This window comes from Gallinula chloropus (assembly GCF_964237585.1).
Source record: "Gallinula chloropus genome assembly, contig: HAP1_SCAFFOLD_412, whole genome shotgun sequence".
In the NCBI taxonomy this organism is placed as follows: Eukaryota; Metazoa; Chordata; class Aves; order Gruiformes; family Rallidae; genus Gallinula; species Gallinula chloropus.
In genome coordinates this window covers 28,519-55,422 of record NW_028168706.1, presented here as the reverse complement: position 1 = coordinate 55,422, position 26,904 = coordinate 28,519, and the positions used below count along the sequence as shown (strand labels likewise).

At 65.5% G+C, this 26,904-nt stretch overlaps 1 protein-coding gene across 1 annotated transcript; it reads right to left on the bottom strand.

Moving 5' to 3' along the window:
- Positions 1-21,310, bottom strand: CACNA1A (calcium voltage-gated channel subunit alpha1 A; the record flags this gene model as incomplete). The annotated part of the gene is given in 38 exon segments (XM_084280695.1): positions 1-97; positions 1,634-1,761; positions 1,860-2,010; positions 2,252-2,352; positions 2,454-2,519; positions 2,627-2,743; positions 2,857-2,940; positions 3,205-3,315; positions 3,844-4,008; positions 4,111-4,312; positions 4,419-4,559; positions 4,654-4,814; positions 4,957-5,056; positions 6,287-6,393; positions 6,480-6,539; positions 6,790-6,919; positions 7,025-7,166; positions 7,746-8,113; positions 8,349-9,089; positions 10,023-10,129; positions 10,221-10,288; positions 10,397-10,514; positions 10,721-10,793; positions 10,907-11,041; positions 11,235-11,347; positions 12,187-12,299; positions 12,509-12,718; positions 13,498-13,587; positions 13,699-13,755; positions 13,862-13,977; positions 14,060-14,163; positions 15,230-15,417; positions 15,962-16,114; positions 16,204-16,295; positions 17,487-17,626; positions 18,057-18,162; positions 21,007-21,236; positions 21,239-21,310. Coding segments are annotated over 38 exon segments (5,457 nt in total), but the record flags the coding sequence as incomplete, so codon positions are not given.
- Between the last annotated feature and the right edge of the window lie 5,594 nt (positions 21,311-26,904).

The following is a 26,904-nucleotide window of genomic DNA, read 5'->3' as shown; positions in this document are numbered from 1 at the left end:
CTTGCAGGCAACCCTATGGGGGCATTTCTTGCCCAGCCCCAGGGGGGGGGAGATCACGCGCAATAAACTGTACATGTCCTTATAGTGAATGCGGCCGCTGCAAGAAGAACGAACAAGGGGGGGGTTAGTGGGGGGGGGGGGGGGCAGCACCCCGAGACACCCGCGGCACCGCCGACGCGCCGGTTGGCCCTGAGTTGGGGGGTGGGGGGTGGGGGTTTGGGGGTTTTGGGGGGTTTGGGGAGGGGAAGGAGAGAGCAGATGTGGTGGTGGGGTGGGGGGGAGAGAGGGGAGGGCGCGCTGAGGGGTGGTGGGGTGGTGGTGGGGTGTAGGGGGGTTGAGGGGAGGGTAGGGAGGAAGGGGGGTGTGGATGTGTTGTTGGGGAAGGGAAGGTGAGGAGGGGGTGTGCTGATGGGCAGGGGAACTGAGGCACTGATGGGCAGGGGAAACTGAGGCAGGGGTGTGCCGATGAGCTGGGGAAATTGAGGCACTGATGGCGCAGGGGAAACTGAGGCACCGATGGCCCAGGGAAACTGAGGCAGGGGTGTGCCAATGGGCAGGGGAAACTGAGGCACCGATGGCCCAGGGAAACTGAGGCAGGGGTGTGCTGATGAGCTGGGGACACTGAGGCACCGATGGCCCAGGGAAACTGAAGCAGGGGTGTGCTGATGAGCTGGGGAAACTGAGGCACCGATGGCCCAGGGAAACTGAGGCCTGGACATGCCGATGAGCTGGGGACACTGAGGCACCGATGGGTTGGGGAAACTGAGTCACGGATGTGCAGGTGGCCCGAGAAAACCGAGGCAAAGATACACTGATGACACAGGGAAACTGAGGCACGGGTGTGCTATTGGCCATGGGAAACTGAGGCACGGATGGTGGAGGGAAGGGGGGGATGATGGGGGTGGGAGCTGACTCCGTGGTGAGTTGCATTTGATGAGCAGCTGCGATGGGGAGGGGGAGGGGAGTGTGTTGGGGGGAGGTTGTGGGGAGAGTTGGAGCTCTCCCGTCGCCCCCGCCTCCACCTCTTCCTGCTGACCCCAGTATGGACCAGTCCAGGGCACCAAGGATCAGAGTCTCCTGGAACACCCCCAGAGCAGCCAGGAAGCCCCCAGAGCATCACGGGGGGGACACCCTGGGACACAGCAGAGACGCACCCCGCCCCCCCTGCCCTGGGCACCCAGCAGCACCCCTGGGACCCCCCCAGGTCCTTTGCGCCGGGGGGGCAGGGTTGGGGGGGGCAAGAGGGACAAATCCAGCGGCCGAGCACCTAGAGAGAGGACAGGTTAACGGGCACCACGCTGGGGGGCCAGACCCCCCCCCACCTCCCCCTACTCACCCCCCTCCCCTGGCTGTGCAGAGCTGGGGGACACCCCCTCGGGGCAGGGGAGGGACACCAGGGCCCCCCCCCCATCTTAGGACTTGGGGGTGCTCTTGCTGTGCACCCCCCCAGACCCTGCTGCACGGTTCGGGGGGGGGTGTGTGGGGGGGACACAACGGTCCAGCCGGCCAAGCCCCCCAGGAGCTGCTGCGCCCCGGCGCTGAGAGGTGACCCCTATATTTGGGGGGGTTCCCCCCGCCATATACACACTGTACCCCCCCCACCCCAACACCCTTCCCCTGGGGGGGTCCTTACCAGGCGGCGGGGTCGTACTCAGCCCAGACACGGACATACTCGTCCAGGTGGTGGGGGCCCAGGATGGAGGAGTCACGGGTTAGGTACTCGAAGTTGTCCATGATGACGGCGACGAAGAGGTTCAGCATCTTTATTGGGGGGGGGGTGAAGGAGAGGGGTGTCAGGGCTGGGGAAGGGGGGGATTAAATCCCCCACACACCCCCCCCACCGTGCCCCCAGGGCTCACCAGGAAGGAGCAGAGGAAGATGAAGGAGACGAAGTAGAAGTAGGCGAACTCGTTGCCGCACTCGTCCTCCTTGATGCCCGAGTTCTGGTCGCAGGGCTTCCCGCTCAGGCAGGACAGCATGATCTCGTGCCACGCCTCCCCCGTGGCGCTCCTGCCCCGCGGGGGGGGACACACACACAGACTGGGTCACCCCACATTGGGGGGGACACACACACGCTGGCTCACCCCGCGTGAGGGTGGGGATGGGTGGGGGGCACATGGTGCTGTGGCAGTGGGGAAGCTGGGGGGCACTGGGGCTGGGCTGAGGGGACACCGGTGTGGCACTGGGTGTGCTAGGTGGCAGTGGGGGGGGGGACAGTACCCTGGGGTGGGGGGCACGGGGGGGGTCTCACCGGAACAGGAGCATGAGCGCCTGGAAGAAGGTGCGGAAGTTGTTGTGCTGGGTGATGGCCGAATCCTCATCCTCCTCCTCAATCCCGATGTTCCCAAAGACCTGAGGGGGGTGGGGGGCCCAGGATGGTTTAGGGGGCGCAGGGGGCTGGGTTGAGTGGGCGAGGGGGGTACCTGGGGAGGGGGGTGTCTGGGGTCTCTCACCTGCATGCCGATGATGGCGTAGATGAAGAAGAGCATGGCGATGAGCAGGCAGACGTAGGGCAGAGCCTGGGCGCAGAGCGGGGAGCGTCACCCATGGCACAGGCTGGGTATTTTGGGGGGGGGGGAAGGGGAGGAAGAGGATGGGGGGGTGGTTTTGGGGTGAGGTAAGGCACCTTGAAGGACTGGACGAAGGTCCAGAGCAGGATGCGGATGGTGTAGCCCTGGCGCAGCAGCTTGATGAGCCGAGCGGCGCGGAAGAGCCGCAGGAAGCTGAGGTTGATGAAGTTGTTCTGGAGGGGGGGGACACACACACACGAGGGGGTGAGCTCGGGGCGAAGGGGGCTGGGGGGAGGTTGCACCCACCTACGAGGCTCTGGGGCCCCTGGGGTGTTCTCCCACCTACCCCAAACTCCGTCACCAGGATGTCGGTGATGCTGCCCAGCACCGTGACGAAGTCGAAGATGTTCCAGGCGTCGCGGAAGTAATTCTGGGGGGGAGGGGGGCACATATTGGGGGGGACACACACATATATTGGGGGACACACACACACACACAAAGCCATGGGGCAGTGGCGCTGATGCCGTGCTGGGAGCCCACGCTTACCCACGCACCGGGGTCTGGGGTGCCCCCAGCACCCCGGGGTCCTGCCAGCGTGGAGCAGAGAGTGGTGCGGGGAGCCAGGCGTTGGGGTCCCCCTGTGGGGTGTCACCCCGACCCTGCTGCCCCCCTCCTGGTTCCCCGTGCCACGTACCAGCACGCCAAAGGCCATGATCTTCAGGAGACACTCGAGGGAGAAGAGGGAGGTGAAGACGTTGTTGAACATCTTGAGCACGTTCTCGTAGGCGTCGGAGGCGTCGTAGAACTGGGGGGGGGGACCAGAGCCCAGGGTGGGATGGGGATGGGGATGGGGAGTGGATAGGGTGGAGCCAGGAGGGAACAGGATGGATTATGGGGACAGGATGGATTATGGGGACAGGATGGAGCCAGGAGGTGAACAGGATGGAGCCAGGAGGGAACAGGATGGATTATGGGGACAGGATGGACCATGGGGACAGGAGGGATCCAGGGGGAACAGGATGGATCTAGGGGGAACAGGATGGATTATGGGAACAGGATGGATTATGGGGACAGAATGGAGCCGGGGGAACAGGATGGACCCAGGGGACAGGATGGAGCCAGGGGGAACAGGATGGATCCAGGGGACAGGATGGAGCCAGGGGACAGGATGGATCCAGGGGGTGAACAGGATGGATCCAGGGGTAACAGGATGGACCCAGGGGACAGGATGGAGCCAGGGGGAACAGAATGGACCCAGGGGACAGGATGGATCCAGGGGTGGAACAGGATGGATCTAGGGGGTGGAACAGGACCCCATCCCCTCCCTGCCGACCTTCATCATGAGGACGATGGTGTTGAGGGCGATCATGGCCATGATGGTGTACTCGAATGGGGGGGACACCACGAACTGCCACATGCGGTACTGGAAGCTCTGCCGGTTCTGGGGCATGTGCCGCGTCAGGGGCTTGGCGCTGATGGCGAAGTCGATGCAGGCTCTCTGCAAAGGGGGGGTCACCAGCTTGCCATGGGGGTGTGTGCCCCCCCCCCCCAAAATAACCCCTCAGGGAGAGGAAGGGGGAAGGCTCTGTGGTGGGGGCACCTCATTCTTCTCCAGGCTGTACTCCTCCATCATCTTGTCCCCCTGCTCCTGGAAGGTGATGATGATCAAGGCGACGAAGATGTTGACGAAGAAGAAGGGGAAGACCACGAAGTAAACCACGTAGAAGATGGACATCTCCATGCGGTAGCCCGGGCTGGGACCCTGGTTCTCATAGGTGGCATCTACCGAGTGCTTGAGGACCCTGCGGTGAGACAAGGGGGAAGGGAACGGTGTGTGGGGGGCGTGGGGGGCTTGGAATCCTCTCTGTGTCTGTCTGTCTGTCCCTCCTTCCACCCCCACGTCCTTACTGCGGCCATCCCTCGCCGGTGGAGACGGTGAAGAGGGTGAGCAGAGCCCAGAGGACGTTGTCGTAGTGGAACTCATACTTCTTCCACTCCCGTTTCTGCGCCTTCACCTCGTTGTCCTTCTCGTAGACCAGGTATTCCCCCCTTGGGGAGGGGAAGGGGGGTGGTGGGAGGGGGCTGGGGGGGGGATTTGGGTTGGGGGGGGGTGGTGGCAGACCCCCACCCCTCTGGGCGGTACCTGCAGTCCTTCTCGAACTCCTTGGACTCGTCGGTGCAGTAGAAGAACTTGCCCTTGAAGAGCTGGACGGCCACCACGGCGAAGATGAACATGAAGAGCATGTAGACGATGAGGATGTTGAGGACGTTCTTCAGGGAGTTCACCACGCAGTCGAAGACCGCCTGGGGATGGAGACCAGGGCAGGGGGGGTCGGTACCAGCTAGGACAACCCCCCTCCCACCCCAAAAACACACCCCTTCCCCCATGGGTGGGGAGTAAAACACACCCCCCCCCCTCCTCCTCATCCTCCTCCTCCTCACCCACCTTGAGCTTGGGCAACCTCTTGATGGTCTTCAAGGGCCGGAGGACGCGGAGGACGCGGAGGGACTTGATGGTGTTGATGTCCTTCCCCTTGCTGCTGCCTCTGCGGTGGGGTTGTGGGGGGGACACATGGAGATGTGGGACCCCCCAGTGCGGCACCTCAACACCTCCCCCCCCTAGACCCCCCCCCCCCCCCCCCCGAACCCCATGTGATTGGGTCATGATGGAGGAGGATGCTCGAGGCTGAGACCCCCCCCACTCATCACACCCCAGGGAGAAGCAGGGTTCCCACTGAGGCTGCGTGGGGAGGGGGGGTGGGTTTGGAGGGTAGTGGGGGGGTGTGTGGGGAGGAGCGAGGCGCAACCATGAGCACGAGGAGAGCACGAGGACGGAGACCAAGGCGGAAGGACTTTACCGTGAGCTGCTCCTGCGGCCGGTGGCAGAGGAAGGGGAGAGACAAGGCACGGTGAGACCCCCGCCCCGCGCCTGCCCCCCCCCACTCCCACCAGGAGATACTCAGGGTCTGCTCCGGGTTTACTCACCCCTTTACTTGTGGGGATGCTCCCACTTTGCTTAGGGGATTCTCAGTTATTCAGGGGATGTTCGGCCTTTACTGTGGGGGATGCTCACCCTTTACTCAGGGGATGCTCACCCTTTACCATGGGGGATGCTCACCCTTTACTTAGGAGATGCTCACCCTTTACCACTGGGGATGCTCACACTTTACTTAGGAGATGCTCATCCTTTACCTTGGGGGATGCTCACCCTTTACTCAGGGGATGCTCATGCTTTACTTTAAGGATGCTCAGTCAGCTCCCTCCCCCTTTACTCAGGGGACACTCAGTCCCTTGGGGGATACTCATCCTTTCCTAGGAGTTTCCTCATCCCTTTACTAAGAGGCTACTCATCCTTCCCTAAAGCGCTTCCTCATCTCTACTTAGGGCTTACTCCAGCCCTGCTCACTGCTCAGGGGGGGACTGATCCTGCCCCAGGGAACGCTGGGGTGTGGGGACACCGTGACGGCGACAGGACGACACAGCGCAAGCGGCCGGGGAGGGACGGACGGACGGACGGGCAGGCGCACGGACGGACAGACGGACGCCAAGCGACACAGCGGAGCGCGGGCAGCGGGGAGCGGGCGCTGCGGGCGGCTGCGCCGGCGCGGGGTCGACCCTGGCCGGGCTGGGATGACCCCCCACTGGGAGGCACTGGGAGGCGCTGGGAGGCACTGGGAGAGGCGAAACCCAAGCGTGCCCACTGCCCCCTCCCCTTGTATGTGTGTGTGTCGTCCCCCCCGTCCCCCCCACCTCTGTGTCCCCCAGGGGGGACTCACGTGAAGGCGAAGGCCACCAGCGCCCCGCTGACCACGATGAAGTCTAGAATGTTCCACAGGTCCCGGAAATAGGCACCTTGGTGAAGCACCAGCCCCAAATCCACCATCTGTGGGAGGAGAGGGGGGAAGATGAGGGGGGGGTTGGGAGGGGGGGACACCCCCACCCCGCAGACACCCCCCCCCAACCGCTCACCTTGATCACCATCTCAAAGGTGAAGACCCCCGTGAAGACGTAGTCAAAGTAGCGCAAGACCTGGGGGGGTGGGGGGGGGTGTTGGGAAGGGGGGAGATGCTTGGGCTCCCCCTGGCACCCCAGAACCCCCCCCCCATGGCTTTGGGACCCCTCTCACACCCTGTGACACCCCCCTCCCCTTAGTACCCTGGAGCCAGGTCAGGAGTCTCAGGGGCAGCATGTGGGGGGAGTGTTGAGCCTGGGGTGGGGTGCTGAGCCTGGGGGTGTTTTGGGGTGGGGGTGGGGGTGAGCTGGGAGGGGGGTGCCTCACGTTGTTGCGGGGGGCGTTGGGCTGCACGGGGTCCTCGGCAGCCAGCGCGATGCTGCTCATGGCGATGACCATCAGGATGCACATCTCGAAGTACCGCAGGTTGACGATGTAATGGCACAGCCTCCGAAACCTGGGGGGGGGCACAGGGTGAGGGGTGACCCCCCCCTCCCTCACCCCCACACCCCCCACAACCCCTCACACCCCCCTCCCCCCCCCTTCCCCGGGCAGCACTCACGGGTTGGTGGTGGAGAGGATGAACATGGAGCTGTAGGGCACCATGGGCTTGGGGCCGTTCTCCTCCTGCCCGTCGCCTTCCTCCTTCTTCTCCTCCTCATCCTCCTTGCGGGGCAGCGGCTCGGGGTTGGCGTTCCTGTTCACTGTGGGGAGGGGGCAGCATCGCGGCCCCCGCACACACAGACACCCCCCACACCCCACCTTGGACACCCACAACACACACACCCACCCCCCACCCAGTTTGGATGCTCTGCATCCCACAGAGACCCCAGCCCCAGAGATGGGGGCCCCTACCCAGGGATATGGGGTGAGAGGGGGTCCCTACCCAGGGATATCAGGGGAGAGGGGGTCCCTACCTACCCAGGGATATGGGGTGAGGGGGAGTCCCTACCCAGGGATATGGGGTGAGGGGGGGTCCCTACCCAGGGATATAGGGTTAGAGGGGGTCCCTACCCAGGGTTATGGGGTGAGGGGGGGACCCTACCCAGGGATCTAGGTGGGGGTTCCCTACCCAGGGATATGGGGTGAGAGGGGGTCCCTACCCAGGGATATGGGGTGAGAGGGGGTCCCTACACAGGGATCTAGGTGGGGGTTCCGTACACAGGGATATGGGGTGAGGTGGGGTCCCTACCCAGGGATATGGGGTGAGAGGGGGTCCCTACCCAGGGATCTAGGTGGGGGTTCCCTACCCAGGGATCCAGGGTGGGGGGGGGTCCCCCTACCTTGGACCAGGGCGTTGGTGGCGGGCGGTGGGAGGGGGGGCGGGATGTCGACGGCGGTGTGCTCCGGCTTGCCCCCCACCTTGGCGGGGTTGTTGTGGGTGCTGGGGTTGGTGACCACCAGGTTGTTTTCGGGGGGGGGTGGGTTAGGGGTGGCGGGGGGCCGTCGCGGGGGAGCCCCGCTGGGGCAGGCGGTGTGGTTGCCCATGGGCGGTGGGGGTGCTGGGGGGGGCTCAGCGGTGACCAGCTTGTTGTTCTTCATGTTGTCGATGTCCTCAGCGACGGGGGGTTCCCGGCGCCCCACGTCCTGCTGGATGGGGCGGGTGGTGGAAAGTGTGGGGCCCCCCGGCCCCACGGGGACCTGGGTCTCCCTAGGAGGTGGAGGGTGGGGGGACACTTGACAGAGGATGCTCAGAGGAGACCCCCCCCCCCAAGCATCCCCTGGCACAGCTCCCAGGGCGGGTCTGTGCCACAAACACCAGAGAGGGGATTTGGGGAGGGAGGAGGGGAGGGGGTGTCCCCCCAAATCACCACCCCTGGTTCTGGGGTGGGGGATGGGGGGGTACCATCATCCCTAGGGATTGTGGGGGGTGTCCTTCTGCTCACCTCCGCCGCCGGTGCCGCCTCTCCTTCTCATCCCTCCTGCCCTCGCCATCGTAGGCGCCCGGTGCGGCGTGGCGGTGCCGCCGGCGCCGCTCTCCATCCCCATGCTCCCCGTCGCCTTCACCCCGCGCCGACCGCCCGCCATCGCGGTGCCGCGGCCGCCGCTCGGGCCTCCCACCCTCTTCTCCTTCCTCAGTCGGCCTCCGGTGAGCCCGGTGCCGCCGGTGCTCCCGCTCCGGTTGTGGTGAGCCGGTCCGGCCATCGCGGTTACCTCCCGCTCGGTGCCGGCGCTCCAGACCTTTGACGCGCTCGGCGTCGCCGTAACCGCGTTCCTGGCTGGGTTCCCGCTCTGGTTCACGGCTGCTGCTCCGGGGTCGGCGCCCATCAGGACCTGGAGGGTCTCCAGGGCGAGGACCCCCAGGATCAGGGTACCGCGGGTGCCGACGCAGCTCCTCGGCGCGGGGTTGGCCAAACCGGGGCTCCATCGGCGGCGCCGGGTCACCGGGACGGGTTTTGTTGGTGTTGTTGTTCCGGTTCTCCTGGGGATCCACCACCAGCGGGCGGTCCAGGTGGGTCTTCATGTCGGGGCGCAGGTGCCGGGCGTAGGGCACCTTCCAGCGCTCCTCGGGGTCCAGCTCGCTGTAGAGCGCCTCGCGGCTGGCCAGCAGGTTCTGCTTCCGCAGCTCGCTGGTGCGCTGCTCCCACACCGACTTGGAGGCCTTCTGGTTCTTCTGGTGCTCCTTCCTGGGGAGGGGAAGGGGGCAGAGGGGTGTGGGGGAGGGTGGGGGTGGGGATGGAGGTGGGGGGGTTGAGCCAGGGATGGAGATGGGATGGAGACAGGATGGAGGTGGGATGGAGACGGGATGGAGATGGGATGGAGATGGGATGGAGACGGGATGGAGATGGGATTGACCCAGCTATGGAGATGGGATGGAGATGGGATGGAGACAGGATGGAGGTGGGATGGAGACGGGATGGAGATGGGATGGAGATGGGATGGAGACAGAATGGAGAAGGGATGGAGACAGGATGGAGACGGGATGGAGATGGGATTGACCCAGCTATGGAGACGGGATGGAGATGGGATGGAGATGGGATGGAGACAGGATGGAGGTGGGGTGGAGACGGGATGGAGATGGGATGGAGATGGGATGGAGATGGGATGAAGACGGGATGGAGACGGGATGGAGATGGGATGAAGACGGGATGGAGATGGGATTGACCCAGCTATGGAGCTGGGATGGAGATGGGATGGAGACATGATGGAGATGGGATGGAGCTAGGGATGGAGCTGGGATGGAGCCAGGGATTGAGATAGGATGGAGCCAGGGATGGAGCTGGGATGGATCCAGGGATGGAGCCATGACCAATCCAGGATGGCGTTGAGTTGGATCCAGGATGGAGTTGGGATCAAGGCGGGATGGAGCCAGGTTGGATCCTGGGATGGAGCTTGGATGGTGCTGAGTTGGGTCCAGGGATGGAGCTGGAACAAAGCTGGGATGGATCCAGGGATGGAGCCGGGATGGAGCCAGGATGGATCCAGGGATGGAGCTGGGATGGAGCTGGGATGGAGCCGGTGGAGCCGGGATGGAGCCGGGATGGATCCAGGGATGGAGCCGGGATGGAGCCAGGATGGATCCAGGGCTGGAGCTGGGCTGGAGCCGGACTGACACTCACATGGTGACAGACATGTTGGCTGCCGAGAGCGGGCTGACTTCAGCCACCTCCTTCGCCTTCTGCAGCGCCAGCTTTTGGTTGGCGGCTTCTTCCTCCTCCTGCTCGTCCTGCAAAGCCCCAGCCCGTGTCCAGCCCAGCCCCGAGGCCACGGGCGATGGGCAGGCCTGCGCCCCCCCTCCCTCTACCCCCCTCCAGCACCTTGGTGAGCTCCTGCGCGTTGGCCAAGTTGTCCACCGCGATGGCCAAGAAGACGTTGAGGAGGGTGTCTGGGTGCCCAGTCAAGGCAAAGAAGGTCCCAGGGAGTCTCCCCAACTTCCCCACCACCAACCCAGACCCTCCTGAGCCCCTCCCCATCCCCCCCCCCCCAAGGATACAGTTGCCAAAGAGGGTGAGGACAATGAAGTAGACCGAGAAGACCATCCCCCCCTTGACGCCGCCCTGAGATTTGATCCCATCGTACATCACCGCGTTCCAGTCTTCGCCCGTCAGGATCTGGGGGGGTGGGAAAGAACCACAGGGGGCAGTGGGGACCCCCCCTTCTGCCAGCATCTCAACCCCCCTGGAAAGCTCCTGGGGGGGGGTTGTGGGAAGGAGCCACCACGGGGGGCAGTGGGGACCCCCCTCTGCCACGCCAGCATCCTGATCCCCTCCCCTCCCCTGGGGGGGCACTGGGGGGGGGATGGGGGGGGTGTCCCTACCTGAAACACCGTCATTATTGCTGCTGGGAAAGTGTCGAAGTTGGTGGGAGGGGTCCCGTCGTCAAAATTGAACCTGGGGGGCATGGGGAGCAGCGGTGGGACCCCCACCCTCGCTGGGTGCCCTCAGGAGACACACCCCCACTCTGGGGGGATGGGGAGGGGGTCAGGGTGGTCCCCCCTGGTTACTCACTGTCCCCAAAGAGCTGCATCCCCAAAAGGGCAAAGACAACGATGAAGAGGAAGAGGAGGAAGAGGAGGCTGATGATGGACTTCATGGAGTTCAGGAGGGAGACCACCAGGTTCCTCAGGGAAGCCCAGTACCTGCAGGGACAGAGCCAGGCTTGGGGTGAGGGGAGCGCTGGGGGGCTGCGAGGGGATGTGGGGATGGTGAGGGGATAAGGGATGAAGGCTTGGGTGCCCTTGGGGATGGAGGGATGGAGGGAGGGATGGATGGAGGGATGGAGAGAGGGAGAGGTGGAGGGAGGGGTGGCAGGAGGGTGGCACCTGCACTCACTTGGTGACTTTGAAGATGCGCAGTAACCTGAGAGCTCGCAGCACGCTGATCCCAAAGGATGTTCCCGGCTTCACAACAGCCCAGATCACCTCAAAGATGCTTCCGATGATAACCTGGGGGGTCCCCATCTTGTCCCCACCCTGATCCCCATCCCCATCCCCATCCCCATCCCATCCCATCCCATCCCCATCCCCATCCCCATCCCCATCCCATCCACATCTCCATCCCCATCCCCATCCCCATCCCCATCCCCATCCCATCCCCATCCCCATCCCATCCCCATCCCATCCCCATCCCTATCCCCATCCTCATCCCCATCCCATCCCCATCTGCAACCCCATCCCATCCCATCCCACCCCGATCCCCATCCCCATCCCCATCCCCATCCCCATCCCATCCCATCCCCATCCCCATCCCCATCCCATCCATCCATCCCATCCCCATCCCCATCCCCATCCCCATCCCCATCCCATCCACATCTCCATCCCCATCCCCATCCCATCCCCATCCCATCCCCATCCCTATCCCCATCCTCATCCCCATCCCATCCCCATCCCCATCCCATCCCCATCCCATCCCATCCCATCCCATCCCATCCCATCCCCACTCACGGCACAGTCGAAGCAGTTGAAGGACGAGTGGAAGTAAGGCCACGTCCCATCCCCATCCCATCCCCATCCCATCCCATCCCATCCCATCCCATCCCCATCCCATCCCATCCCATCCCCATCCCCATCCCCATCCCCATCCCCATCCCATCCCCTCCCCACTCACGGCACAGTCGAAGCAGTTGAAGGACGAGTGGAAGTAAGGCCGCGTCCCATCCCCATCCCATCCCCATCCCCATCCCATCCCCATCCCCATCCCCATCCCCATCCCCATCCCCATCCCCATCCCCATCCCCATCCCATCCCATCCCATCCCCATCCCATCCCATCCCATCCCCACTCACGGCACAGTCGAAGCAGTTGAAGGACGAGTGGAAGTAAGGCCGCGTCCCCAGCCCGTACATTTTTATAAACATTTCGGACATAAAGAGTCCCAAGAAAATGAATTCTGCATAGTCTGGGGAGGGGCAAGAGACCGTGAAGCTGGGGAGGGGGGGGGCTGCAGAGTCGGGGTGCTGGGGGAGGGGGTGTGCAAGGGGAGGGGAGGGGAGGGGGAGGGGAGGGGAGGGGAGGGGAGGGGAAGGGGAGGGGAGGGGAGGGGAGGGGAAGGGAGGGGAGGGGAGGGGAGGGGAAGGGAAGGGAGGGAGGGGAGGGGGTGTCACTCACAGAGGAAGTCGGAAAGCCAATCTGGCTGGTCGTAGTGAACGATAGCAACACACAGGGTGTTGAGCGCTACCAGACTGAGCACGGTCCAGTAGAAGGCCTGAGTTTTCACCATGCGGCGGATGTGGAAGCGCATCCGCCGCTCCCGCTTGTGGAAGAAGGTGGAGTTCTCCAGCTTGGCACTTTTGAGGCTGGCGCGGGCGAAGGGGGAACCTGCGGGGGAAAACGGGGGGGAAAAGGAGCCCCCACCCATCACCCAGCACCCCCCCCCCCCGCATCCAGTCATCCATTAACCCCGTCACCTCCACACACACACTGTCACCCCCTACCCCATCAACCCAGCCTGTCACTCCCATCTCAACCCCATCCCCACATCACCCATCATCCCCCCCACGTCTCCCAGCCCTGGCACCCCTCACCCCTTCAACCCCCACCCCATCACACCTCCATCCCAACCCCATCCCCACATCACCCATCATTCCCCCACTTCCCAGCCCTGGCACCCCCCACCCTGTCTCCCCTCCATCCCATCACCCCTCCACCCCATCCCATTACCCATCACCCCTCCATCCCACCCCCCATCCCATTCCCACACCACCCATCACCCCCCACACTGTCTCCCCCCACCCCATTACCCCCCAACCCCATTACCCCCCCATCACATTCCCACACCACCCATCGCCCCCCACCCTGTCTCCCATCACCCCTCCACCCCATCCCGTTACCCATCACCCCTTCATCCCACCCCCACCCCATTCCCACACCACCCACCACCCCCCACTCCATTATCCCCCCACCCCATTACCCCCCCATCTCATTCCCACACCACCCATCCACCCCGACCCCATCACTCCTCAGCCCCCTCCCCATCACTCCTCATCCCCCTCCCCATCACTCAACCACCCCATCACCACCCATCGCCCACCCCCCACCCCCCCCCACCTCCCCGCCCATCACGGCCCCTGGCCGGGGGCACCCACGCCCCCACCCACCCACAGAGGAGATGTCGGCCAGCTGCTCCTCAGCATCCTCAGGGCTCAGCAGGTCCGTCTTGCTCTTCTTGATGGTGGCCCTCCGGAGAGCTCCCACAGGGGTGAGGGGCACAGGGAGGCAGGCGTCACCCGGGGGGGGGTCCTCAATTCACCCCCAAGCTCCCCCCACCCCACTCTTTTGGGCTGGGGGGGGACACTTACCATCGAAGGGGTGTCGGGGCTCTCCCTCCGTATCATCCTCTGCCAGGATCACTTCTTCTGAGAGAAAAGCAAGGGGCTCAGCAGGCTGGGGGGCGGGGGATGGGACACCCCCCACGGCGGGGGGTCCCGGGGGTGGGCCTGGGGGGGGTGTCCCATCCCTCACCCGCCTTGGAGATCCACTCCATGTAGCCGTTGAGTTCCCGCTCGATCTGCTGCTGGCGCCGCAGCTTCAGGAACGCCCGGCGGTTCTCCACCCGCTCCCGCTCTTTGGCAAACTCCCTGTGGGATGGGGAAGGGGGGGTCAGGGTGGGCACCCCGCTCCTGCTGACCCCCCCCTCCCCCCAACCCTCCCAATACGTACCCAGACAGCACCCCCAGCACTAGGTTCAGCATAAAAAAGGAGCCGATGATGATGAGGGGGATGAAGTACAGCCAGTTCCAAGTGTTCCCTGAGGCATCGTTGCTCTGTGGGGAGAGGAGGGGGGGTCAAGGGGTTGGGGAGGGGGTGTGGGATTTCCTACAGGCCATTGAGGGGGGCACAGCCTTGTTTCTGTGGATGGTGACGCCCCAAAACCCTGCGGGTGTGCTCCCCACCCCACACCGGGATATTGGGGGGTTGGGGGGCCATGGGGAGCCTGGAGGGGCACAGAGCATCCCCACAGGACTCGGGGCTGCAGGCAGAGGTGGGACCCCCCCCATCCTTTTTTTTGGGGTCCCCTCCATCTCCACAGTGACCTCCACAAACCACCCTCTCCTTTTGGGTGGGGGTTGATAGGGATGGGATATGGCTGGGGAGTGGGGTGCTGTGCCCCATTTTCTCCTCATCCACGTGGGAGTGGGACAGGAAGCCCTCAGAGGGGACAAAAAGCAGGGGGGAAGATAAGGTGGGGGGGTTAATGGGGGGGTTAATGGGGGTTAATGGGGGGCTTAGTGGGGGGGTTAATGGGGAGGTTAATGGGGGGCTTAGGTGAGGGGTTAATGGGGGGGTTAATGGGGTGGTTAATGGGGGGGTTAATGAGGAGGTTAATGGGGGACTTGGGGGTTAATGGGGGGGTTAATGAGGGGTTAGTGGGGGGCTTAATGGGGGGTTAATGGGGCGGTTAATGGGGGTTAGTGGGGGCTTAATGGGGGGGTTAATGGGGGGTTAGTGGGGGGCTTAGTGGGGGGTTAGTGGGGGGCTTAATGGGGGGCTTAGTGGGGGGGTTAATGGGGATGTTAATGGGGGGCTTAATTGGGGGCTTAATTGGGAGGTTAATGGGGGTGTTAGTGGGGGGTTAGTGGGAGGGGTTAATTGGGGGGTTAATGGGGAGGTTAATGGGGGGGTTAATGGGGGGTTAATGGAGGGTTAGTGAGGGGCTTAATGGGGGGGTTAATGGGGATGTTAATAGGGGGCTTAATGGGGGGCTTAATTGGGAGGTTAATGGGGGCGTTAGTGGGGGGTTAGTGGGAGGGGTTAATTGGGAGGATAATTGGGAGGTTAATGGGGAGGTTAATGGGGTGTTAATGGGGTCCCCCCGGTGTCAGGGCTCACATAGTAGAGGAGGTCTGTCCACCCTTCCATGGTGATGCACTGGAAGACGGTCAGGACGGCGAAGAGGATGTTGTCGAACTGGGTGATGCCGTAGTTGGGGCCCTCCCAGTACTTCTTGCACTTGGTGCCGTTGGGGCAGATCCGCGCCGGCTCGTCCGTCCCGCAAGGGACTTCCACCTTGATCTCATCTGGGGAGGGGGGACACACGGGGGGGGGGACACGGGCAGACACAGACACACAGACACATCCAGGGGTCCCTCCTGCCCACACCCCCACCCCTCTCCTGGTGGAATTTGGGGTGCCCCCCCCACTCCATCCATCCCTCACTATGTTTCCCCACCCACCCACCCCCAACTTGCAGCCTCCTTCACCCCCACCACCCCCCCCCCACTACCACCCCCCCCCCGGTGCTGAAGGTGCTGTGCAGAAATAACTCCCCCCAATTAACAGCGGCTTCGTCAAGGGAGAGAAGTAATTAGGCCGTTCCATATCAGGCGCAGGCCATGGGCCCAGGGAGCTACGTAATGGGGAGGGGGAATTGAGACAGCCCCCCCCCCAAACCCCCTCCAAATCCCGGGGTCAGCCCCATGGCGTCCCCACAGAGGGGTCTGCGCTGTCCTCAGGAGGGAAACTGAGGCAGGGAAGGAGAGGGGGGGGTAGGGAAGGGAGGGTGTTTAGGGGAGGGGGGGGCTCAGGGTGGGTTTTTTTGGGGGGGGGGGTCCCCAGACGTACCCGTCACCAGGTCGAAGCAGGTGGTGTGGAATTTGCCCATATAAAACTCTAACCCTATGATGGCAAAAATGAGGATCGCGAAAAACAGGAGGAGGCCGATCTGCAGGAGGGGGATCATCGCCTTCATGATGGACTTCAGGACGACTTGTAAACCTGCACCGGGCGGCTCTGAGCTGATACAGACCCCTCCCCAAAACACCACCCCCCCCCCCTCCCCAAAAACCCCCCCCAACACCACTCACTTGGGATCCCCGAGACCAGCTTGAGGGGCCGGAGCACGCGCACGGCCCGCAGCGTCCGCAGGTCGAACTGGGAGCCCACTGTGGCCAGGATGCTGACGATGGGGGTGGGTGGGAGGGGGTGTCAGTGGGTGAGGACCCCCACCCCCCCCACACACACACACACCCCCCCCCAGCCCCGTGTCCCCGGCGCACGGCCACGTGCCCACGGCCAGGAGCTGGTGCCGGCGGCGCGGGCGGGAGTGCTGGGCTATATTTAGCCTTTCCGGGCCGAGCGCGGCAGCGTTGCCGGTGCTGATGCCAGCACCGGGCATGGCTGGGGGCGGGGTGGTGGTGGGGGGGTGTCGTAGTCCCCGGATGGCATCAGCTTGTGGAGTTCTCAAGGAGCCAGGGGGTGGCAGGGGGACCCAGATGCTTGGGTGCACCCCAAGGACCCATTGCCAGCCCCACAGACCCCTCGGACACTGTGGAGGGTCCCTGGCTGCTGCCCAGCACCGTGGCAACCGGCCAGCACCGCTCAGCCTGTCACCCCATTCACCCCATCATCACCCCCATTCACCCCATTCAGCCCATCATCACCCCCATTCAGCCCACCATCACCCCCATTCACCCCCCTGACCCCCATTCACCCCCATTCATCCCCATTCATCCCCATTCATCCGGCCACAGGTCCCCTCCAGTTCATTCATCCCCATCAGCCCCAGTAACGCCGCGACTCATTCCCAGGGCTGGGGCTGGGGGCCAGGGCTATGGGGTGGGGGAGAGCAGGGTGCTGGGGAGGGGGTGCAAGGGTGGGTGGGGGCAGAGCAGGAGGAAGCAGCCAGAGCAGCCCCTTGACGCAGTCAAGGGCTTGAAGGGGGCACAGAGGGGGGACAGCCCATGTCAGAGCCCTGCCACTCCCTGCCTCAGTTTCCCCACCGTCTCTCCCAACACGAAGGCAACCACAGGGCACACAGTGAGGGGGGACGGACTGGGGGCCAACACAGGGCTCCAAGGCCAAAATACCAGTGCCGGGATGCTGAAGCGCCGGCGGTGGGTTGCGTGTGCCGGGCTGGTGAGTGGCGGCACAGGGAAATATTGTGACAGCCTTAAGAGGCACTTGCTGCCGCCGGGGGAAGCGGGACGAGCGCCACAGGCAATAATTAACGTCTCTCCCTGCCCCAGCCCCTCAGGAACCCGTGACACCCCCCCCCACCCCTGGGGTGCAGCCGGGAGCCAGCACACGCGTGTACGCGCAGGGGGCACGCACGCACACGCGTGTCGGCCCGTGTTCGCCGTGACCTCACCCGGTGAGGACGACCACGAAGTCCATCACGTTCCAGCCGTTGCGCAGGTAGGAGCCTTTGTGGAAGGCGAAGCCCAGGGCGATGATCTTGATCCCCGCCTCGAAGCAGAAGATGCCGATGAAGTACGGCTCCGTGTCGTCCTGGGGGGGTGGGGGGGGGGACAGGCATCAGGGTGATGGATTTTGGGGGAGACATCCCCCCACAGACACACCCCACACCTCCCCATCTGCCAGGCTATGGGGTGAGGGGCCATCCAGGGCAGCCTCTGACCCCACGTGTCGTGGTGTGTCCCCCTCACACATACCCCCCCTCCCTGCTCCCAACCCTGTCCCCAGGTGCTGCTGGGCGGCGGAGGCGGCTGCCGCTCCCAGCGTGGCCCAGATTCCCAGTAAGGAGAAAACTGGGACACCAGCAGGTCCGGGGGGGAATGGGAGCCACGGCCACTGTGTGCCAGGTACCGGCTGTGCACACGGTGCGGGTGTGGGCTGGGGTGGCTGGGGACCCTCACCAGAGCCGCCCCCCCCTTCCCCCCAGCCCATCCCACCCCCGAACCCTCATCCCAGCGCTCACCAGCCGCTCCGACATGGGGGTCTTGTCCTCGTCGGGCAGGTGCTGCTCCAGCGCCAGGACGATGCAGTTCGCGATGATGGTGGCTAAAATCATGTATTCAAAAGGAGTGGGGCCGAGTCAAGGAAAAGCCAGGCCCAGGGGGGCTGGTGGGTTGGGGAAACTGAGGCAGGGGGTGCCTGAAGGGATGGGGACGGCTCAGGAACCCCCTCGGCGGTGGTGGTTGGCAGCAGGGCCGTGGAATCCGGCTGCCACCGTCCCCCACGTGCTCTGCAGCTCATTAATTTCCCCATCAAAGGCGCGACCCCGGCGGCCTCGGCTCCTCGGCACGAAGCCTCTTGCCTGGCGGGAGCCGGCGGTGATCAAAGCGCCTCGGCAGCAGCGGGACCTGGGGAGACCCTACATGGCACCCGCTCAGCCGCGCCAGCGCCCCAGCCGCGACACCGCTGGGAGACACACACGCCTTGGGGGCGGGGGGGTCCATGTTCGGTGGGCGCAGCCCCCATCCCGGCTGGCGGTGCCGGGATGCGGTGAGACCACGGTGCCCATTCCTGATCCGGCAGCTCCGTGGCAAGTCCTGGGTTCCGTAGCCATAGAGTGGGACCCCCATTGGCAGCTGGTTTGCGCCACCGGCACCGTGTAGCCCCCTCCCCACGCAACGCCGCAGCCCCTGGGCTCACCAAGCTGCCCCATGGCCGGTGCCAATGGCTCGTCCAAGGTCGCACCAGTGGCACAACCATACGGTGTGGCACAGCTAGCCGCCATGGCACAGCCACCCTTCCCGGCACGGCTCTCCGGCACACCATGGCTCTCCGCCTTGGTGGGTTGGCACAGCACTGGGGCCTGGCCCAACCATGACCGCGGCCATCCGGTGCGGTTATGGCGCGCCGGGATCTATCCCAGCACAGCTCCACGGCATGGATATTTGGCGTGGCCATCTGGCACGGCACCGCTACCCAGCACAGCTCAGCTGCCTGGCACGGCTGTTCCGCTCAGCCATCCGGCACGGCACGGCTATCCGGCACAGCCCGCTTATCTGGCACAGCTATCGGGCACAGCACGGCTTATCCGGCACAGCGCCCTGATCCGGCACAGCGCCGGGATCCGGCACAGCTTATCTGGGCCGGCACAGCACTCCGGCACAGCCCGGCGATGCAGCACATCTCTCTGGCACAGCGTGGTTATCCGGCACAGCGCCGGTAGCCGGCACAGCTACCTGGCACGGCACAGGTCTCTGGCCATGCAGACCCTCGCCAAGGACCCCCGACTCACAGCACAGCCGCACCGGCCATGAGGGCACCCACCGCGGTCAACCAGGGTGCCAGCACCCAGCTGGACGGGTTTTGGGGTGCCACAGGAGCAAACCCCCCCCTAGCCACCCGGCGCCCACCGCCGCGGCTTCGTGACAGCGGGGGAGGCACCGTGCGCCCCCAGGATGGGGCCCACAGGGTTTTGGGGGTGGGCGGTGCGATGCATCACCCTCCCCGGCCCCCTCTGCGCTTGCCAGAGGGGTCTTCATACCAGCAACACCCCCCCCACCCACCCACCCATGGCACAGCACCCCCAGCTCTGCTCCCACACGCTGCCACAACACCAGGGACCCCCCCCCCACCCCAGGTTTGGGTGCCCAGCGGAGAAGGCCCGGCGGGGCCGGTGTGGCAGGACGGGTGCTGCCGGCGGTGCCCATCCTGCGCTGCGGCACGGCACGGCCACGCACCGCCAGCCTGGCTACCGCACAGCAACATCCCAGCATCACCCCCCTCCCTGCACCACCGGCACCCCCCCCGCCCCCCCATCCCCTTTCCCCAAGGATTTGGCTCCCGGGGCCGGCGGCATCGTCCCCACACCGGGACCGACATTTCGGCGCTGTGCCGGACCCGTGTGGCCCCCCCGCCACCCCCACCCCCCCCCGCCGCCCATCACCACGGCACCGCGGCTGCGGCGCACATGCCCAGTGGGGTACCGGCAGCACCCGCTCCCCCCGGGCTCATGGGGGGGGGGGGGCATAAAAGACTCCGGAGGGGGATGGAGGGGGGGGAGGCTGAGCCCACACTGGGCCTTTTGGGGTGATGGGGATCCCCCCCCACCTCCCATTTGAGGGGCAGGAGGGACCCAAGGGCAGTGTTAAAACGGCCCCCCCCAAAACGGTCCTGTGCCCCCCAAGCACCCCTGGGGAGGGGGGGGACACCCTGAGTGTGGGAGCACACAGAGGGGATGGAGAGCAGCACTGAAGGGTGGCGGGTCAGCTCCCCCACCCCCACTCCCCCCCAAATTAGGGCACTGGGAGATGCTGGTGCAATGGAGCCCCCTACCCCCAGCCACCCCAGGATGAGATGGACCCCCCCCCCCCCAGGCAGGGCAGGGGGCTGGGGACAGGGACTTGGTGCAGGGTAAGGAAAGGGGGTCCTCAATCTGGGGGGGGGAACCCCAAAGCAGGGCAGGGGGATGGGGACACGGCATGGGGACTTCATGCAAGGCAGGGGGATGGGGACCACAGTATGAGGATGGGGACCCCAGTACAGGAATGGGGGCCCCCAATACAAGGATGGGGCCCCCAATACGGGGATGGGGCCCCCAATACCGGGATGGGGACCCCAATACCGGGATGGGGGCCTGGTGTAGGACAAGGACTGGGGGGAGCTGATGCAAGACATGGACCAGGGACCCTGATGCGGGTCAGGGTGCTGGGGACACGTGCTGGGGACCTGGCACAGGCTATGGGGAGCGGGGGGGACCCCGATGCAGAGTGGGGCAACGGGGATGCATAAGCAGCGAGCCAGGTGCTGCTCGGTGGGCACCGGGACCCCCCAGCATGGGGTTGGCCGGGGGTGGGGATGGGGATGGGGATGGGGATGGGGATGGGGATGGGGATAGGGATGGGGACCCCAATGCAGGGCAGGGGGAGGGAGGGAGGGGAGGAAGCGGGGTGGGGGGTCCCCCCAGAAAAGGATATGGCCATTCGGTGATCTTTTTGGCGTATTTCCTCACCACGTTGTCCTCGCTGAAGAGGAAGAGGGAGCGGTTGACCGTGAGGCAGTTCTGCCGGACGGGGATGGGGTTGTAGAGAGCCATGGTGCGGGCTCGCTGGGCCATCGACTGCTTGTACATCCTCTGCGCCCCGGGGGGGCCGCCCTGCCGCGGGCCCCCAGCTCCCCGGCCCCCAGCAGCAGTCCCGGGGCCACCGGGACCCCTCCTCCTCCTCCTCCTCCTCCTCCTGCCCCGTAACGGGCCGGCATCTCGTCCCCGAAACGAGCCATCCTGCAGAGAGCGACGGGCCGGGGCTCACGCTGCTGCTGCTGCTGCTGAGACCGGAGTCGGAGAGAAGCTCATCACATCCCATGGGCCGCCGCCGCGGCGGGAAGAGGGGGAAAAACCGGACGCCGTCCCGGCCGGGTTCGGGAATCGTTCAAACGGCGGCGGAGGGACCGGTGGGAACGGGGACCGGCCCGGGCATCCTTCTTCTGCGCCCCCGCGGTGGAGGCCGGCGGGAGATGCACCCCCCCCCCCCCCGCCTCCCCTTCCAACCAACCACCCACCCCCCCCCGCGAACCGGCAGCGGGGTGCGGGGGGGATGGTGCGGCACCCCCCGGCTGGGGATGGGGATGATGGGGATGAAGATGGGGATGGGGATGGGGGGGGGGGTTGTCCCGCCGCTGCGGCTCCCGGTGCCCGGGGTGCGGGGAGGGGGTGTGGGGGTAAGAAGAGGGGGGGTTGGGGGGGATGCCGAGGTGCCCCGATGCAGCAGCGGGGTTGAGGGGGGGGTTGGGGGGGGGGGGAGGCGGCGGCAGCTCCCCCAGCGCGGCGGCCCCGGCTGCGCCAATTCCGAGCGGCCTCGGGGATGGGGTGGGGAGGAGGATGAGGAGGGACGGGGAAGGGGAAGGGGAAAGGGGTTGGGGGGGGGGTAATCCGAAAAAAACCCGCGCCCGGTCAGCGCGTCCCGCCGCCCCCGGCAGCCGCCGCCGAGCAGCCCCGCGGAGCAGCCCGGAGCATCTGCGGGGGGAGGAGGGGGGGGAACGGGGGGGGGACACTGTTAAAAATGCCCCCCCGAAATCAACCCCCCCCCCAAAATCCAACCGCTTAATAAAAAAGAAGGAAAAAAATAAAAACCCCCAAATTCCCCCCCCTCCCCCCCAAGAACCTCGCGGCGGAGCCGGCGGCGCTGGCAGCGAATCTCCCTCTCCCCCCCCCACCCCCCCCCCAACCCTCGGGCACGGCGGGGCCGGGCGGGGGTCGCCGTCAGCCCCCCGGCAGCAGCGGGGCGGCGGGGCCCATCGGCCCGGGCTGCGGCAGAGCCTCCGCGCTGCTCCTCCTCCTCCTCCTCCCCCCTCTCCCTCCCTGCCTGCCCGCGGGGCTCTTCCCCCCCCCACCCCTTTCCCTCCTCCTCTTCCTCCTCCTCCTCCTCCTCCGCCGCCCGGGCTCGGGCTAAAAGGAGCGCGGTGCTGGGGGTTGGGGGGCGGGGGGAGCACCGGGGGGGGGGGGGGGCGCAGGATTCTGGGGGCGTGTGGGGAACACCGGGGACCGGCACTGGGTCAGTGTCTGCGGGCAGGATGGGGCACACGAGTGTGCAAGACTCGGGCAGGACAGCGGACACGAGTGTGCAAAGCTCCCAGCAGGATGGGGCACACGAGTGTGCAAGGGTCCCAACAGGATGGGGCACATGAGTGTGCAAAGCTCCCAGCAGGATGGGGCACACGAGTGTGCAAGGGTCCCAGTAGAATGGGGCACATGAGTGTGCAAGGGTCCCGGCAGGATGGGGCACATGAGTGTGCAAAGCTCTGGGCAGGACAGTGGACACGAGTGTGCAAACATCCTGGCAGGATGGGGCACATGAGTGTGCAAAGCTCCCAGTGGGATGGTGCCCAGGGGTGTGCAAAGCTCTTGGCAGGATGGGGCACACGAGTGTGCAAGGCTCGGGCAGGACAGTGGACACGAGTGTGCAAAGCTCCCAGCAGGATGGTTCACACGAGTGTGCAAGGCTCCCAGCAGGACGGTGCCCAGGGGCGTGCAAAGCTCCGGGCAGGATGATACCCACGGGTGTGCAAGGCTCCGGGGACGCCGTCGTGCGCGGGTGTGCGAAGCCCTTGGGAAGGCTCTGCAGGACGATGCGGTGACGGGTTCACACGAGTGTGCACGGCCACGTGCAGGGGTGTGCAAGAGCACGGCCAGGCCGGCACACACGAGCCCACAGGGCTACAGGCCGGCATGTCAGGGCGTGTCACACCCCGTACGCGCCACACGGCCCCGTGGCCACACGCGTGACCACAGGCAGGACCCTCGTGCGACGCCCGGTGTGACACACGCTGCACGCACAAGGAGGGGGGCTGGGGGGACACACGACCATCAGCGTTACTTCATTAACTGGGGCTCTAATTACACCACCACCCTGAGTGAGGACGTGGGACTCTGCCTCAGTTTCCCCACGGGGACTCGCTGGGGATGCCACGGTCCGACTCCGGTCCCGTCCCTGTGGATGCGATGGGGGGACAGACACCCAGACAGCACCGTGGCCTGGGGGACCCCGCACCCCCCGAAGCTGCGGTCGCCTCCCCCTCCCCGTCCCGGTGCAGCGGGAAGTAGGTCACCCAGTGCCCCCAGCCCCGCGCCTGTGACGTCAGCACCCTTTGTCCCAGCACGGCTTTTGTCCCGGCACCGCCACGAGCCCGGCTCAGCACCGCCGGCGATGGGGTGGTGGTGATGGGGTGGGGGTGGGGGGGTGGTAGGTGGTCCACAGCCCCATCCTGTCCCCACCTGGGTGGGTGCTGGAGGATGCACCGAGCATGGCCGGTCTCAGCCTCAAGCCAAGAGCGCTACCGGCATCACCACGGGGGACAGTGTGGAGGGACCCAAGTGTCACCCCAACCTCCACGCCGCCCTGACACACGTGCGTGTGCGTATGCGTGGCCCAGCACACGCGTGTGCGAGGCCCAGCACGTGTGCACACCGCAGGCAGGCGCGTGCGGGCAGCGCAGGGCGCCGGGGGGGTGATGCTGCCGGTGCTGCCAGGCTCCGGGCTCAGCACTTTCCCCCTTCTCCCTGGCCCGATGCCGGGTACCAGAGGCCAAGCGCCGGAGGAGCTGGTGCCAACGCCACGCGTGGAACCGGCCGCGGTGACCCGCCCCAACGCCGTCCGGCTCCCACCATCCCGGTGGGTCCCGGGATCCCGTAGCCAAAGCCGTCCAGCTCCGTAGGGCGGGATGCGGCCACAGGTCCTGGCCATGAGCCCCCACACGCCGCCGGCACAGATGGATACCCCACGGTGCCGGCAGCCGGTGCGGGTGTTGCTGGGCACCGTGTCCCAGCGCTGGATCCGGCCCTGGAGCAGAACCGGGGCGGGATGCTCCCCCGCTGAGGCCACATCCTGCACCGCCTCCCGAATCCGGCACCAGGGGCTTGGCCTCAGTGTGTGTCCCCCTACTCCGGCCCGGGATGCCAGGGTGCTTCCCCCATCCCATCCCATGCCATCCCCATCCCATCCCATCCCCATCCCCATCCCATCCCATCCCATCCCATCCCATCCCATCCCATCCCATCCCATCCCATCCCCATACCACCCCATCCCACCTCAACCCCTCCCATCCCATCCCATCCCATCCCATCGGTGTGTGTCCCGGTGCACCGCAGGGACACACCCGGCTGCCCCGGGGATTTGCTGAGCTCAGCATATCCCAAGCGCTGACAAGCTGGCAGGGCGGGGGGGGGGTCCAGGATGAACCCCACCATCAGGATCTGCCCCTGGGGAAGCCCACTGCGGGTGCACCCCGCTGTCTGCCCCATTCCCGCATGGATCCGTGCGTGTGAGGGGATGGTGGTGGTGCTGTGGGGTCCCACCAGGACACGGGACCCCCTTCCCCGTTCCGTCTGTCTGTCCGTCCGCCTGTCCGCAGCGGGTCCCGGTGCTCATTAGTGTTGCCCCTGTGATGAAGCAGCTGCCACCCGCTGCGGCCCAGAGCTGCTGCCGCGATCAGAGGCCGCAGCGGTGCCCGCTGGGTCGCGGTGACGGCGGAGGTGGTGGCGTGGGGATGGGGGGACACCTCTGTGCCCCTGGAGACACCCCAGGTGATGGGGATACCCCCGTCCCACCCCCCCAGTCAGCCTCCGGGTCTAATAAGGGGCTTAAAGTTATTAAAGGCTTTAATTAACTGAGGAAAGGGGGGGCTGTGGGGTGACCCCGCGGTGCCGGGGGGCCCACGCTGTGCGCGGAGCTTCCCTTGGCTGTGGGTTCGCCTGAGGACAGCGGGGGGAGGGGGAAAGACTGTGGGAACTGGAGATGCCGCTGCTGGGGGCTGAGGAATGGGGGGCACGGGAGGGGGGGCACCAGGGGTGGCCAGGGGACTGAGGGGGGGACACAAAGGACCATGGCTGTGAGGAGCTCTGGAATCTTAGGTATCCGGGGGGGCTGGTTGCCATGGGTCCTGTTGCTACGGGTCCCGTTGCCATGGGTCTCATTGCCATGGACACCATTACCAAGGTTCCTGTTGCCAAGGGCCTCATTGTCATGGGCCCCATTGCTATGGGCCCCGTTGCTATGGGTCCCGTTGCTATGGGTCCGGTTGCTATGGGTCCGGTTGCTATGGGGCCGTTGTTATGGGTCACTTTTCTATGGGCCCCGTTGCTATGGGGCCGTTCTTATGGGCCCCATTGCTATGGGTGCTGTTGCTATGGGGCCGTTGCTATGGGCCCCGTTGCTATGGGGCCTCGTTGCTAGGGGCCTGGTTGCAATTTGCCCCGTTGCTATGGGGCCGTTGCTATGGGCCCCGTTGCTATGGGGCCGTTGCTATGGGCCCCGTTGCTAGGGGCCTCGTTGCAATTTGCCCCGTTGCTATGGGGCCGTTGCTATGGGCCCCGTTGCTATGGGCCTCGTTGCTAGGGGCCTCGTTGCAATTTGCCCCGTTGCTATGGGGCCGTTGCTATGGGCCCCGTTGCTATGGGCCCCGTTGCTAGGGGCCTCGTTGCAATTTGCCCCGTTGCTATGGGGCCGTTGCTATGGGCCCCGTTGCTATGGGCCTCGTTGCTAGGGGCCTCGTTGCAATTTGCCCCGTTGCTATGGGGCTGTTGCTATGGGCCCCGTTGCTATGGGGCCGTTGCTATGGGCCCCGTTGCTATGGGGCCGTTGCTAGGGGCCTCGTTGCAATTTGCCCCGTTGCTATGGGGCCGTTGCTATGGGCCCCGTTGCTATGGGGCCGTTGCTATGGGCCCAGTTGCTAGGGGCCCCGTTGCTATGGGGCCGTTGCTATGGGCCCCGTTGCTAGGGGCCCCGTTGCAATTTGCCCCGTTGCTATGGGGCCGTTGCTATGGGGCCGTTGCTATGGGCCCCGTTGCTAGGGGCCTCGTTGCTAGGGGCCTCGTTGCAATTTGCCCCGTTGCTATGGGGCCTCGTTGCTATGGGCCCCGTTGCTATGGGGCCGTTGCTATGGGCCCCGTTGCTAGGGGCCTCGTTGCTAGGGGCCTCGTTGCAATTTGCCCCGTTGCTATGGGGCTGTTGCTATGGGCCCCGTTGCTATGGGGCCGTTGCTATGGGCCCCGTTGCTAGGGGCCTCGTTGCTAGGGGCCTCGTTGCAATTTGCCCCGTTGCTATGGGGCCTCGTTGCTATGGGCCCCGTTGCTATGGGGCCGTTGCTATGGGCCCAGTTGCAATTTGCCCCGTTGCTATGGGGCCGTTGCTATGGGCCCCGTTGCTATGGGCCTCGTTGCTATGGGCCCAGTTGCAATTTGCCCCGTTGCTATGGGGCCGTTGCTATGGGCCCCGTTGCTATGGGCCCCGTTGCTATGGGCCCAGTTGCAATTTGCCCCGTTGCTATGGGGCCGTTGCTATGGGCCCCGTTGCTATGGGGCCGTTGCTATGGGCCCCGTT